We start from the raw sequence: 16,372 nt of genomic DNA, 5'->3' as shown, positions 1-16,372 counted from the left end.
TTCGGTGAGGAAGGGATTCCACAAGTTTCTGCAATATGCCATATCCAGTTGCAGCACCTGCTATGGATGGGGGACGCAGATGAAGAATACACCCACGGTATCCCCCGCCTGTCGTAAGAGATGACTAAAAGGGCCCCAGGGGCTCTCAACTTGGAAGTGTGGGTTGGCGACCACGAGGCCCTTAGCTGAAGCCTGGCATTGCTTCCACTTACTTGTGCCAGGCTCCTCACTTTCATCTATCCTGTCCGACCTCCCTTGGTCAACTCATATTCTTTTCTGATCCAGACGGTGTTAGAGCATTCGAGGCCTTTGGAGTCTTTCATTTTCACGCCCTTCATGGTCCTTGCCTTTCTTTGTCTGGTACTTCATTTTTCAAAGTGTCCCAATCCTCCTCTCTCTCTCTCTCTCTCTCTCTCTCTCTCTCTCTCTCCTGTGGATGGGGGACGCAGACGAAGATTACACCCACAGTATCCCGGCCTGTCATAAGAGGCGACTGAAAGGTGCGACCAAGGGATGATAGCATTAGAACCATGAGAATACTTGTGATTAGTACCATTACGTGCGGAACGCCATGGGTCGACATTACTTGCGACTAGTAGCACCTTGCGAGGAAGACCATGGGCCTTCATTACATGGGAGCAGTACCAGTATGCGAGAAACACTACGGGTGTGGATATTGTTTGTGATAATGGTCATCATGTTTATTCCACCAGGCAGTTCCACTGTGTTCAGATTGGGTCTGCGTTAACTATGAGTAGTTCCGCTTATGAGAAACACCATGGGTCTAAGTTGCCTGTGATTAGTGCCACTAAGTGAAACACCACAGGTTTGGCTGGCGTCCGTGATTAGTATCACTATGTGAGTAAAACCGTGGGTCTGCGTTGCCTGAGAGTAGTAATACCATTATGTGAGGAACACCATGGGTTTGTGTTACCTGTGGGCATTGCCATAAGGTGTGATACACCGTGAGTCTACATTGCCGATGATTAGTACCACTATGTGAGCAACACCATCAGTATCCATGGCCTGTGATTAGTACCACTAAGTTAGGAACACCACAGGAATACCGGCACCCGTGATTAGCCCCATTATGTGACGGACACCATAGGTCTGAATTGCTCGTGAGTAGTACCCTTATGTGTGAAACACCATGGGTTTGTGTTAGCTGTGAGTGGTGCCATTGTGTGTGACATACCATGGGTCTATATTACCTGTCATTAGTACCACCATGCGAGAAACACCATGAGTCTACGTTACCTGTGATTAGTACCACTATAGGAAGAACACCGTGGTTCTGCTTTACCAGTGATTAGTACCATTATGAGGGGCTGGTGATATGGATTTTGGACCCCTTTAGATAATGAGTATCATCCCAGTAATTAAGGCATTGTGAATTGGATGAGTTGATTGTTTTTGTTTCACAATCATTTTTTCATCACCATCCGTTTTAGATTCTGGTCATTGGATACATTTTGAAGTTTTAATTTTTGTTTCATTCACCTCATACCATTAGGGGCCAGTGACCTAGCTGTTAGGCCCCTTTAAACAACAATCTTCCAGTTGCTGATGTCCATGTTTCATCTGCTGTTCCCAATAGTCCCACACGCTTCATGTAGGATGAACTACGGGGTATTTAGCAAATCTGTGACAGGGTGTCGGTGTGTTTGTCCAACCCGTCACATATGCGTGCAGCCCTGTGAACAAGACTGTTGTCGTCTTGGAAATTGGAAGTGTCCACAGGATACTCATTATAAAGTTGGTGAATGTAGGACAATTCTTGATCACAGAAAATGTTGAAATAAACATCCTGGTTCATGTTCATAGTGACGTGAATGAGTGGGACGGAGTTAGTTATAGTATGAAAAATACTATCACAGAATCACCTACAGCCTGAATTACACCCTCCACACACTGTGGGTTTAATGCCTCATTAGGCCCTCTGTACACTCGATGCTTAGCATAGTTTGAAAACAGGCAAAATAGTGACTCATCAGACCACACCACATGCCTCCAGTCAGCTCCTTTCCAAGTTTGGTGTAGTTTGGTCCATCAAAGAGATCAACTTATTTGCTGCTGTGAGGATGGGCTTCTTACAAGGTACCCGACTCCAAAGGTTCATTGCATGCATTTTCCTTAGCAATGTTCACTCTGAAACTGGTTCGGATGGACCTCCATTCATTGACAGCAGCAGTTCCTGTCGGATTTGAAACTGATATTCATTGACAAGGTGTGACACTTGTTTCTGCTCCTTGTCGGTTACGATCACAGCTCTTACACAGTGTTTCATAGCTGTGAGTGGTACACCATTCCCTGTAGACAAGTTGGACAGTCTGCACTGATATACCTGCAAATCGGGCAACTTCATTCTGTGTGTAATCGTGGGCACTTCCAAACAAGATAGCCCCCCTTTGCCAGTCTGTCACGTCTTTCCTTTGACCCCTTTTGATGGGCTGTTTTTATACAACCAACTGGAACATGCACACCACTTCACTGCCAATAATCATATGTCAGCAGTGAAGGGTCACATGATCGCCTGGTCCTAATGCAACACCACCTACATTGATCCTAAGTGACCAGTGTGATTTATAATTGTGTGGCTAATTTTTTGTCTGATGTGTTTGTGTCAGTGTTGTGAGTTTGACAGTTGACTCAATAGTTCCTCCTTAGGTGATGACAGACCTGCATTATGGCATAAGATAAATTTGGCCTTAAAAAGGCATATGAAGAGCCCATACTAATGTTGCATACTAATGCCAGCTTCTGCCAAACGGATATATTTGAGGAGCTACTGGAAGGTCTATATTAAAAATATTACAAAAATATTTTTCTTCTCTAGCAAATGTATTTATAAGGAACTGACGATTTTGATCATAAATCAGGACAGTCCTCTTAATTTGATTTAAAGACAGCTAACAGCTAATGATTTTCTGAGGAACTTTGGAATATTTGATTTAGTTCTGAAGCCATTCATTCAGGTGCTAATAAGTATAGTGTGTAGATACTATTACATTAAGTGGTGCACTTAAATGTATTTAGATCCTAGCTGACCTTAGTGACACGTTGTTAATTTATATTCCTATGATAGAGAGTACCGTGCGAGTTGGCCATGCGGTAAGGGTCGCGCAGCTGTGAGGTTGCATTTGGGAGATAGTGGGTTCGAATTCCACTGTCGGCAGCCCTGAAGATGGTTGTCCATTGTTCCCACTTTCACACCAGGCAAATGCTAGGGCTGTACCTTAAGGTCACGGCCACTACCTTTCCAATCCTAGAACTTTTCCATCCTTCTAATGCCAGAAATCCTTGATGAGTTAGTGCGACGTTAAACGAGTAGTAATAAAGGAAAAATATAGTAACTTATGTTCGAATCCAGCAGAGTCTGGTGGCATTTGGGTGTTGGCTGCTGAGTCATTAAAGAAGCTGTGCAGGACATAATTATAGTACACCAGTGCACATTAAGACCGTTAGCATCAAAAATGGTCCTCCTCCTCCTCCTCCTCCTCCTCCTCCTCCTACTACTACTACTACTACTAGTAGTAGTAGTAGTTGCAATCCCATTGGATTTCCAGCCAAGAGCCTTTGAGTTTTTGCAGAACACTTGCTTTTGTCCCTTAACACACAAAAAGCCATTAACTGTATGTGCCTGGATTTCTAGCAGCATGTTATTGCTAAGCTAGCCCTTGATTGCTCACTTTCTTCATTTTTGTTTTCTAAACACTCCATTATTGACTCAGACACAGTTGCGTAAAAACCTAAAAACACTGAAGAGAACTAAAATGTGCATACTGCTGCAGATATTAGGATACAGGAAAGCCATTGCAGATGAGTAAAGATACTTGGCAACAGTGCAAGTTTTGAAGAAGCCTACTTACATCACTTAGATGGTGGGCTTGCAAGGTTGGAGGGTGTATATGAACTTGTTTGAAAGACCTTCCACTTGCTTTGATGTTGGCAAGGGATTCAGTGGACTATACATACCATTCCTTACCTTAGTTGGGTCATAAGCCATAACCTTAGAGTTTGAAGGGTAGTGTTTTAATTGCAATGACATTCAGATAAACAATAAATAAGCTTAATTCCATTATCTTTGTCCTATTGAAATAATGGGAAATATGTGGCAAGTTATGAAGTAACCTAACATGGTGTAAACTGATTTGTAATTTATCTGTATGTGTAGTATGGTATTTGTAATGGTGAAGTATTCTTTTTCAGTTTTTCCCTTTAATTTTGAGTTCCTGCTCCTAGGTTCTTTTAGCAATAGTATTGAAAAATCATTAATTTGTTTTTGAACAGATTTCGCTGATGTTAAGGTTAGAATGGCATCAGTGTGGTACACACATTCTCCTCAGTTGGTATTGGAACTACAGTCATGTGCATCAGAGTTCAAGCAGTACCTCAGTAACCTTGCTCGTTCTATTCGTTCAGCAGCCACTGAGATGGCAATAGGATTAGTGCATGCCAGGTAAGTGATAAAAATTTATTATTTGTCTATTTGCTTGTTAATCTAACAAACAGGCATGTTGTCACATATTAAAGAAAAACAAAATATATAAATGTAAAATTGCATTTCATGGAAGGTGACTTGTGGAGATATGAATGTGATAAAAACTTATGCTATACATTTAAAAAGAACTAGAGCAATACCTGTTCTCTTTGATACTTGGTTCTTCTGTATTGTAAAATATGATATTGATGATAACAGATGTGTACTCCCATAGGGAACTTGAAATATTTGTCCTGAATGAGTAAATGAGTGATGATCTTGGTAACTTGATATTTTACAGCTCTTTATGCTTGTATGTGTTTCTACATACAAGATTTGTTTATTTTATAAATGTATATAAAATGCAGTGTACACTTTTTTGAATAATTAATATCAGTCAGTCCAATCAATCATCATTGATCTGCATTTAGGGCTGTCACCCATGTGGCAAATTCCACTGATAATAAGAGACATTATTAGCAAAACAAAAAAATTCACCTTGTTTTCTTGACATGGCAAAAGCCCAAAAGCTTATTATCATGCCTATATCAGTTGTTTAGTCTTTTCTTAAATGATTGTAAAGAACTGAGAGTTATATCAAACGTTTCCCTTTATAAATTATTCCAATAGCTAATTATTATTCTTATAAATTAATATTTGCTCCAATTTGTCCTTCAAAATTCCAACTTTGTCTTCACCTTGTGATCTTTCCTACCTTTAAAAACACCTCTCAAGCTTATTTGTTTACTAATGTAATTTCACGCCATCTCTCCACTGACCGTTTGGAACATACCACTTAGTCAAGCAGCTCGTCTCCCTACTCCCAAGCCTTTCCAGCCTAAAGTATGCAACAATTTCGTTACAGTACACTCTTGCCAGAAATCACCCAGAACAAATTCTGCTGCTTTCCTTTTGATCTTTCCCAGCTCTCATATCAAGTAATCCTGGTGAGGGTCCCATACACGAGAACCGCACTCTAATTGGGGTCCTACCAGTTTTTTTTTTTTTTTTGCTAGGGGCTTTACGTCGCGCCGACACAGATAGGTCTTATGGCGACGATGGGACAGGGAAGGGCTGGGAGTGGGAAGGAAGCGGCCGTGGCCTTAATTAAGGTACAGCCCCAGCATTTGCCTGGTGTGAAAATGGGAAACCACGGAAAACCATCTTCAGGGCTGCCGATAGTGGGATTCGAACCTACTATCTCCCGGATGCAAGCTCACAGCCGCGCGCCTCTACGCGCACGGCCAACTCGCCCGGTTGGGGTCGTACCAGTGACTTCTATGCTCTCTCTTTTCCATCCTTACTACAACCCCTAAGTACATAACCATGTGAAGAGATCTGTAAAGGCCCATCTACACGTAACGTTTTATTGTCAGTATGGTCTTTTGTTATGATCAAGTAAGACTGACAGATAAGACTGCAAAACATACACCAACAATGCTCAGCCTTCTGCTGTAACTTCTGTTCAGTCTTAGGAGGATCACCAGGGATGAAATACTATTGTTAACAATAATTTCTCTGTGTGCTACTAAACTGAGAGAATCTAGAAAAACGAAAGTTACGCATCACGCACGGTGGTCTCGAAGATGGTTACTCAAGAGACTAAGATTCTCTCATATCGATTTGTATGTGAGTTATGACAGAAACCAGACACCTGGCATAATTATCTGCGTATGCATAGGGAGTCTTACTGTAAATTATTAACACTAGTAACCCCCTAAATAGAAAACAAGTCAAAAGCTATCACTGCACACAAGGCACTCATTGCAACGTTAAGATTTTTAGCGACAAGGCAGAGCAACAAGGATCTTGAGTTCACAACAATAATTTCTAAACAAACTCTTAGTCGACTTATACAGGAAACATGTCATGCTTTATACAAAGATCTGAAGAAGGAATACATGAAGGTATGTGAATTAATCATGTAATATTTCTTGTGTTATTTGAGGTTTATTGAAAAATTACTGAAATACAGTAATACAAACATGACACCTAGACAATTCTAATTTCTAAGGAGAAAATTAAAAATAGAGAAATATTTCTGAAAATTGTCACACTGAAAAAAGAAAATCGTGAGCAGTAACTTGGCAAAAAAGTTCTTGATATAAAAAGTTGTAGATAATTAATAATGCTATTGGCTTTACGGCCCACCAACTACTTTTATGGTTTACAGAGACGTCAAAATGCCGGAATATTGTCTCGCAGGAGTTCTTTTACAATACCAGTAAATCTACTGACATGAGACTGACGTATTTGAGTGCCTTCAAATACCACCAGACTGAGTCAGGATCGAACCTGCCAAGCTGGGTTCAGAAGGCCAGCGCCTCAACTGTCTGAGCCACTCAACCCGGCTGGTAGATAATTATAATGAATTAAATGATTCATATGCATTGTTTCACTACCTACTCATCCCATACTTAGAAAATAAATTCGAAATATTTGCAGAGCTTAGCTTAATCACTGAAGGGCTTGCATTCTCGAGATTCGTGCATGGACTTTCCATTGCCTGTTGGAATTCTATTGTACCACTGGTGTCTTCTGGACAGATGTAATAAGAAAAACCATGTGGTGTGAAACACTTTGCTCCTGATCAACAATCAGCCAGTCTTGAGCGTCACTCAGTATGCCTTGCGCAGTTGATAATTGTAACGCCCTTAGTCAAGGAGTCCATTTCGACCTCAGAAAGCACATCGTTTATGAGCTTTTGCGCAGACATGTTTTGGCAAACAGCCACCTAGTACTTGGCCATCCTTCAATTCATAGCAATTGATCATATCAAAATAAGTTTTATTTGTGTTTACCTGTCATTTTTGAATCATGAAATCATCCTGAACTTACAAACAGTGCCAGGAATTGAATGTTCTCTGTCAATACTTCCCTTCTCCAAAACATGTCCCTTTTGGAGATCTCCAAGTGCACCATAGACCAAAACAGTACCATATTCACTTCTGTCCAGAGCATCAAATATCTTTCTTGAGATATCTTCACAATTGTTTTTGGTGAAATTATGTTCCAGGTTTTCAGAATCCATTTACGCCATGGTCCTTGTAAGGATCTTTACGATGGGGCCTGCTAGGGACTACATGCCAATTTCAGCTCATCCTTGTTGTATCCTCTTCCTTTCTTTCTAGTATTCCTTCATCATTGCGCTATGCTTTTTCTGCTCTCCACAGACCACTTCGTACTGGTTTTCCTTTCTATTCTTCCCTGAAATCCTTCCATTCTTAAATCTTTTTAAAAATCTCTCTTTCTATAGTTTCCTCTTCTCTTATTTTTTTTCTAAATCTTTGTTTACGTTTTGTATCCAGCTCATTGACTTTTTCTCCCAATGATACTCGAATATCTGTTTTGTCAATCTATTATAGTCCATTCTATAGATATGTCCAAAAAATAGTTATCTCCTTTATCGTATTCTTTCTGTTATATTTTCTAAGTTTGGCATATTTCCTTCTTACTGAATTTCCATTGTTCTGTTGTTTTCATTGGACCTAAGATTTTTCTCATGATTCTTCTTTCTAGTACCGTACTTCCAGTTTATATACACTATAGTTTGAAACTAGACATTTACTTACGTAAATACATTCTGGTTTCACCACTGTATTGTAGTGCCTTATTCTAAGAATTTTAGATAAGCACTTCTTGTTGTAAATTTTCTTAGTGATGCCAAACGCTCTTTCCATCTTGTGTAAACTTTCTTCTACTGCAGATTTTTCTAAACCATTTTCTTGAATTATTTCTCCCAGGTATTTGAATTTCTGTGGTTCATGGTGTGGGCTACTGTAGTCATGTCTTAGTTCTTGAACTATGGGCAACGGCTGAGTGGCCTAGTAAGTGGTCCTGTGAGTCGGGATACCAGTTGATACGGAATGGGAGTGGGCATCTCGGACAAATTCTGAGTCATGGCCTTCCTTGTGCTCAGACGGCTAGGGCTATACAATCCACCAGTGGTCCCTAACCTGTTAGAGGAGAGATCCTCACTTGGACTATGTGCAAGTAGGGTAGCATCCTGCTTCATTAATTTACCGAGCTCAGAACATTTTGAGCAAACCTCGGACCTATGGGAGTAACGGAGTCCCACTCCCATTTGACAGGCAAGGGACTCCTTGGAAACATCTTAGCGAACGAAATGGAATTTGATGGGGAGCTATCAATATTAATGGGGCTTATGGAAGAAAGAAAGTAGAACTGGCTGAGTCAGCACAGAGGATGCATCTGGATGTGCTAGGAGTAAGTGATATTCCAGTAAGGGGAGATAGAGAGGAAGAGCTGGGAGATTATAAAGTGTACTTGACGGGTGTTAAAAAAGGAAGGGAAAAGCCTGGGGTAGGGCTGTTCATCAGGAATACTATTACATGCAACATAGTTTGTGTTAGGCACGTAAACGAGCCAATGATGTGGGTAGATTTGGCAGTTGGAGGAATTAGGACTAGAATTGTCTCAGTGTATTCACCATGTGAGGGTGCAGATGAGGATGAAATTGACAAGTTTTATGAACCATTGAGTGACATCATAGTCAGGGTTAACAGCAAGGATAGAATAGTGCCAATGGGTGATTTCAATGCGAGAGTTGGAAATACAACTGAAGGATACGAAAGGGTGATTGGTAAATGTGGGGAAGATATGGAAGGTAATGGGAATGAGGAGCGTTTGCTGGACTTTTGTGCTTGTATGGGTTTAGCAGTTACGAATATATTCTTCAAGCATAAGGCTGTTCACCGTTGCACATGGGAGGCTAGGGGTACCAGATCCATAATAGACTATATCTTAAACGACTTCAAATTCAGGAAATCTGTTAGGAATGTACAGGTTTTTCGGGGATTTTTTTCATGAAACAGACCACTATCTGATCTGTAGTGAACTAAGTATCTCTAGGCCTAGGATAGAGAAAGTGAAATCTGTCTGCAAACGAATAAGGGTAGAAAATCTCCAGGACAAGGAAATTAGACAGAAGTACACGGATATGATTAGTGAGAAGTTTCAAACAGTAGACAGTAAGCAGGTTCAGGATATAGAAAGTGAATGGGTGGCATACAGGGATGCTGTAGTAGAAACAGCAAGGGAATGCCTAGGAGCAACTGTGTCTAAAGATGGGAAAAGGCAAACATCTTGGTGGAATGATGAAGTGAGAGCAGCCTGTAAACGTAAAAAGGAGGATTATCAGAAATGGCTTCAAACAAGGACTGATGCAGACAGGGAATTGTACATAGATGAAATAAACAGAGCGAAACAAGTATTCGGTGAATCCAGAAAGAAGTGGTGTGAAGCTTTTGGTAATAACCTGGAAAGGCTAGGTCACGCAGCAGGGGAAACCTTTCTGGACAATAGTAAAGAATCTTAGGAAGGGAGGGGAAAAAGGAAATGAACAGTGTTTTGTGTCATTCAGGTGAACTCAGAATAGATCCTAGGGAATCACTGGACAGGTGGAGGGAATATTTTGAAAATCTTCTCAATGTAAAAGGAAATCTTCATGGTGGTGTTGCGAACAGTCAAGCTCATGGGGAGGAGGAAAATTATGTTGGTGAAATTACGCTTGAGGAAGTGGAAAAGGTGGTAAATAAACTCAATTGTCATAAAGCAGTAGGAATAGATGAAATTATACCTGAAATGGTGAAGTATAGTGGGAAGGCAGGGATGAAATGGCTTCATAGAGTAGTAAAATTAGCGTGGAGTGTTGGTAAGGTACCTTCAGATTGGACAAATGCAGTAATTGCACCTATCTATGAGCAAGGTAACAGGAAGGATTGCAACAAGTATCGAGGTATCTCGTTGATTAGTGTACCAGGCAAAGTATTTACTGGCATCTTGGAAGGGAGGGTGCGATGAGTGGTTGACAGGAAGTTGGATGAAAACCAGTGTGGTTTCAGACCACAGAGAGGCTGTCAGGATCAGATTGATCTCTTGGAAGAAATAGCCAACAAAATAGGTTTGAGAATCTCTCTAGAAAAACAACCAAATTTATTACAAAAATTATGCTCAAAATGTTTTTCAACATATACTGATCGAATAGAGAAAGCAAAGAAATTCAAATACATACATCATAATTATAGACTATTATGCCTTTCAGCATTCAGTCTGCAAGCCTCTGTGAATTTACTACATGTCACCACAATCCTCTATTTGCAACTAGTGCTGTGGCCTCATTTAGTTCTATACCTCTTATCTTTAGATAGTTAGAAACTAAGTCTAACCATCATCTTGGTCTCCCTCTACTTCTCTTACCCTCCATAACTGAGTCCATTATTCTCCTAGGTAACCTATCCTCCTCCCTTCGCATCATTTGACCCCACCACCGAAGTTGGTTTATGCGTACAGCTTCATCCATCGAGTTCATTCCTAACTTAGCCTTTATCTCCTCATCCCGAGTACTCTCCTGCCATTGTTCCCACCTGTCTGTACCAGCAATCATTCTCGCTAATTTTATGTTTGTTACTTCTAACTCATGAATAAGATATCCTGAGTCCATCCAGCTTTTTTGGAATCTTCTAATTTTTCCAAGTATCTTCAAGGATTAACTGTAGCTCTTCAATTATTTTTGGTTCAGACCATTTCAGAAGTTCAGCTGTTATTGTTATTTACACTGTCAATTATTTCTTTAACTTCTTCAACAGTGGGTGGCATGTCATCTTCTATATTTTATATTTTAGGAATTCCAACTTATGGTTTGGTTCAGGGCAGTTTAAAAGTTCATCAAAATGCTTTACTAGCTTTTCATAGTTGTCAGTATTGTCTTGGCAAGTTCTACCATTTTCATCTTTAAAACATATACTGCAGGCGTGACAGTCCTTTAATTTACTCTTAAAAATCTGATAGAAGTTTTGGGTGGTATAAAAAAAAAAAAAAAAACTGTCTTGCAGTTCATTAAGTTGTGAAATATTTTGAAAGGTTTTTTTAACTCCCCTTATTATTCTTGAGGTGTCTTTCCTTTGTTGTTTGAATTGTTCATAGTGGTCCATCCTTCTACAGCATTTCCACTTTTTCCATTGATTTGTTCTTTCTGTTAACGCATATCCGATCCCAAGATAGCAGGTTCAAAGCCAGCAGAGGTTGTTGCATTTTTGAAGGGCGGAAAAAAGTCCTTTTGACATTCCATGTCATGTCAGCATGTAAAAGGATACTTTATACTGATAGGGATATTCAGTAAAGTTTAACACCTCATCACAGAATGTTTGTAACATTTAACTAGCCCAAATGTTTTCTGCGCTGCATTTGTTATTTTAGAGACATCTTTCCACTTTTCATGTTCATTTACTTTTAATTCTTCCTGAAATACTTCTGATGGTTCTTGAGTGATTTGTAGGCTGTCTATGTTCTATTTCTTAACTCTTTCCGTCCTGTGATTTCTGTGGGGTGAGAATTGGAGTTTAAATTTTAGATGGGTAATGGTCACAGTCAAATTCTCTGCTTTTTACTACCTTGACATTCATGATTTCCTTCTTCTTTCTTCTTTTTTTTTTTTTTGATGTGGTTGCATGGTCCAGTTGAAATTCACCTAGCATCAAATTTGGGGATATCTATGTTTTAGCTTTCCTTGGATGTTTCTTGAAGGAAGTCGATATTAACTTCAGTTGAAAGATTTTACAGATAGTCACTAAGCTCCTTCAGTTTTTATTTGTTCTTTTATGTGCTGGATATTCTCTTAATATTGATCTATAAATTCTTTCTATTCCAATATGGGCATTGATATCTCCCAGTAGTATCACCACATTTGATTTTGGAATTTTAGATAGTTGGTCTTCTAAGAGATTCACAAATTCTTCTACTTTATTTGGATTCCTGTTGTGTCTTCATTTATTTGTGCATGACAATTAACAAAAGTTTAATATTTATTTTTGCATTTAATTGTGAGGTGAGATAATCTTTCAAAGGTAGGTTTGAATGCTATTACATTGTCCATTAATTTTTTTATACACGTAAAAAGCTGTACCTGGAGGTGGTATTCCTTTCATAATTTTGATTGGAGTTTAGCCTTAGACTCTGTAATCTTTTGTCGTGGTCACATTCTCATCCAAAAAAACTGGTCTCGTTTTACTGCTAAGATCTGAATTTCATTTCTATTTAGGAGGAGTTCTAATTCTCTTTGTTTACCAACCTTTAGCAAAGAATTTACATTTAGAGTACCTGCAAATATTTCCATTTGAATTTAAGTCTGGAGGGATTCCAAGGATGCTCTGACTCATCCTTATTGCAGATGCTCCCCAGAACCGTAGGTCCCAATGAATTGCATAATGCAATGGTGGATTTCTCTTCCTAGTTGCTACCTGGTGTAGTGCTTTCTTTCAGCAGATTTTCCATCCTGCAATTGAAATTGTTTTTCTTTCTTTCCTGTTTGCTTGCTTTGTTCCTGCGTACCATCCAGTCTGTGAAGAAATTTTGTGTGAAGTCCTTGAATAGTTTAAATACAGATACATCCAGAAATTTCCATTTTGGGTTTCATATACAGACATTCTTATTTTGTAAATTTATTGGCCTCTATATTTTAGACCCTCCGTGGCTCAGGTGACAGTGCGCCGGCCTCTCACCGCTGGGTTCCATGGTTCAAATCCCGGTCACTCCATGTGAGATTTGCGCTGGACAAAACGGGGGGCAGGACAGGTTTTTCTCCGGGTACTCCGGTTTTCCCTGTCATATTTCATTCCAGCAACACTCTCCAGTATCATTTCATTTCATCCATCATTTGTTAATCATTACCCCAAAGGAGTGTGACAGGCTTCAGCAGCCAGCACAACAGAGCAACTGGCTGCATGGTTTGGGTCATGTAGCTATGTAGCTATCAGTTTGCATTGTCATTTCTTTCCCACTCCTAGCCCTTTCCTATCCCATCATCATCATAAGACCTATCTGTGTCAGGGCAAAAAAAAAAAAAAAAGAGGCAAACATTCTACAGCTTGATACTAGGAGGTGAACTGTTGCTGGAATGACTGTTGTAAACCATAATAATGGGTTAGTTCATGCTGAGTCTGCTTTGTACTGAAATGTCGTATGGCATTTAGTGCCGGGATATCCCAGGACGGGTTCGGCTCGCCAGGTGCAGGTCTTTCTATTTGACTCCCGTAGGCGGCCTGCGCGTTGTGATGAGGATGAAATTATGATAAAGACAACACATACACCCAGCCCCCATGCCATTGGAATTAACCAATTAAGGTTAAAATCCCCGACCCGGCTGGGAATCGAACCCGGACCCTCTGAACCGAAGGCCAGTACGCTAACCGTTCAGCGAACGAGTATGTTGCTTTGTACTAATCTGCTATGTAAATTCATATTGCAGGTATGTACTAAATTGTCTTGTGGAAAGCCTTTATGGTACATATGCCATTTATTAGATTAATGGTTAGATGATAAGAATTTTTTGTAATTTAGCATTGGTTGGACAGTAAGATGGCTTTGAATTGTGTATTATCTGTATTTTGATTTAAGGGTTGGAAGGAAACAAGCAAGTAACATGACTTTAAATTAAGTATTGTAGAATAATAATGACGATGATAATAATAAAATATATAACATAATATAATATAATAATAATTACTATTGCCCAGTTCATTCCATATTGGGGTTAGTGTGGTTCCACTCCACTTTTCTTGGTTGTTCCACCATTTCTCATTCACTGTTACGGTCCATTCCATGTTGCGTTTGCTCAAGGTGATCTTCACTAAATGCATCCATCTTGTTCTTAGTCTTCTTCAACTCTTTTCATCTCCAGCTGCAGTTCCAAAGTCGGTTTTGTCATTCTTCCATTGTTCATCTATTTGTTGTATCCAAACCATCTCAACCTGTTCCTCTCTACCTTATCATTCAACTTCTCCACTTTTTTTATTTTTTAAATTATTATTATCATTATTATTATTATTATTATTATTATTATTATTATTATTATTATTATTATTCCTCATTTTTAACTCTGTCCCTTCTTGCCTTCTGAACCATTTTCCTCAGAAACTTCATTTCAGCAGCCTGGATGTGGCTTCTACTCTTTTTGTTATAGGCCAAGTCTGTGCCTCACACATTGTTATTCGGATATATTTTGTACATTAATTCTTTAGCCTTCATTGGTATACCTTTATTCCACAGGTTTCCTTCACTGTAGAAGCAAGTACTTCCTATTTTTGTATTCTCCTGCTGATTTCCACCTTAGTTTACTTCCTTAGTACTTAAACTGCTCTACTACTTAGAGATCCTTGCCTCCAATTTTTATTCTTCCATTTTCTTTTTTTCCTTGCCTCTGGTCATTACCATTGTTTTACTCTTCTCTGCACTGATCTTCATTCCCCATTGTTCAATCCTTTCACTTATAGTATCCATCTGTTCCTATACCTCACACTCATCCGTCCTCCAGATCACTATCATCGTCATTATCATTTCCCTTTATCCAACTGTAGATTGGAGCATTTATGATACTTCTCCAACTCCCTTGCTCCTTCCATCATTCTTCTTCTGTAATTCTATTCCATTTTAGGTTCCTCCTTCTTATCTTGATCAAGTTTATCCATCTTGCTCTGGTACTCCCTCTTTCTCTCTTTCCATTAGACTTAGCCTCCACCATCTGTTCTGGTATCCTTTCTTCCATTCTCCATCTTAGTCTATTCTTCTCAGTTCTGTCATTCAATGTTTCTACTCCAGTTTCCTTCCTCACTTCTTCATTTCTAATTTCCTTTTCTATCACACTTCTTAGAAATTTCATTACCGAGCTAGATAGCTGCAGTCGCTTAAGTGCGGCCAGTATCCAGTATTCGGGAGATAGTAGGTTCGAACCCCACTGTCGGCAGCCCTGAAAATAGTTTTCCGTGGTTTCCCATTTTCACACCAGGCAAATGCTGGGGCTGTACCTTAATTAAGGCCACGGCCGCTTCCTTCCCACTCCCAGCCCTTCCCTGTCCCATCGTCGCCATAAGACCTATCTGTGTCGGCGCGACGTAAAGCAAAAAAAAAAGAAAGAAAAAAAGAAATTTCATTTCACTAACTTGAATTTAACTCTCTTCTCGCCTTGTCTCTGCCCAGGGCTCTGCTGCGTATGTCAGTCAGTACATAACTTTCTTATACTTCTCTGGTACCTCCTCCTTCAAAACTAGATTCTGTATATTCTGATAGAACGCATTCGCTTGTTGCACCCTTTTGCTAATCTCTATATCCAGCCTTGCATTTTACATTAATTTTCTTCCTAGGTATTTGAAGACAGTTTCAAAGTTCTGACCTTCCATATTAACGATTCCTTTTCCTATTCTGTCACGTCCTGTTATCACCATCATCTTGATCTTCTCCACACTAAATTTCCTACTGTGCTTCACAATTTTCTCATTCATTATGTTCAGTGTCTTAGTGTCTGTTTCCCACACCACAGTATCGTCAGCAAATTGCATTTAACATTCTATCTTTCTTTCTTTTTTCTTTCTTTCTTTCTTTCTTTCTTTCTTTCTTTCTTTCTTTCTTTCTTTCTTTTACCAAATGTTTCCTTTTACTCTTTCATAATTTCATCCGTTACCATTCTAAATAATATGGGTGACAGCACACTTCCCTGTCAGCCCAGTAACATTCCTAAATCATTCAGTCTTCTCCAGATCGCAATATTATCAGCAAACTGCTTTACATTCATTTTGATTCCTTCGTAGGGTACTTTTGCTTCCTTCATAATTTTCCACTATTTATATTCTCGAACTAGCTGTAGTAACCATCTTTGATGGGACAATCACTTAGATGAGCATGAATACACTTTTGTCCACCCTTCATATTTTGCCCCATATTTTGAGGCACATTAATGGGCATGCCTCTTCCTGTCAGCGGCTTGTTGTGATGTACTCACTTCCTTGCTCTCTGTGGTGCTTTGCACTTTCATACTTTTCTTGCATTTTTGCTGATCTTGATTTGATCTCTTTCTTCCCATATAAAAGAAATACAAATATT

General features: G+C 39.5%; 1 protein-coding gene across 1 annotated transcript in view; it reads left to right on the top strand.

The window, feature by feature from the left end:
• Vps13D (vacuolar protein sorting 13D) overlaps positions 1–16,372 on the top strand; it is an 866,734-nt gene that overhangs the window by 268,026 nt on the left and 582,336 nt on the right. Inside the window, 1 exon segment of the mRNA XM_068226303.1 lies at positions 4,291–4,459. Within this exon segment, the coding sequence (XP_068082404.1) occupies positions 4,291–4,459 (169 nt within the window).

The sequence above is a fragment of the Anabrus simplex genome, chromosome 2, assembly GCF_040414725.1.
Source record: "Anabrus simplex isolate iqAnaSimp1 chromosome 2, ASM4041472v1, whole genome shotgun sequence".
Classification (NCBI taxonomy): Eukaryota; Metazoa; Arthropoda; class Insecta; order Orthoptera; family Tettigoniidae; genus Anabrus; species Anabrus simplex.
The sequence above is the reverse complement of the archived record's forward strand: the minus strand, read 5'-3'. Positions and strand labels throughout refer to the sequence as shown.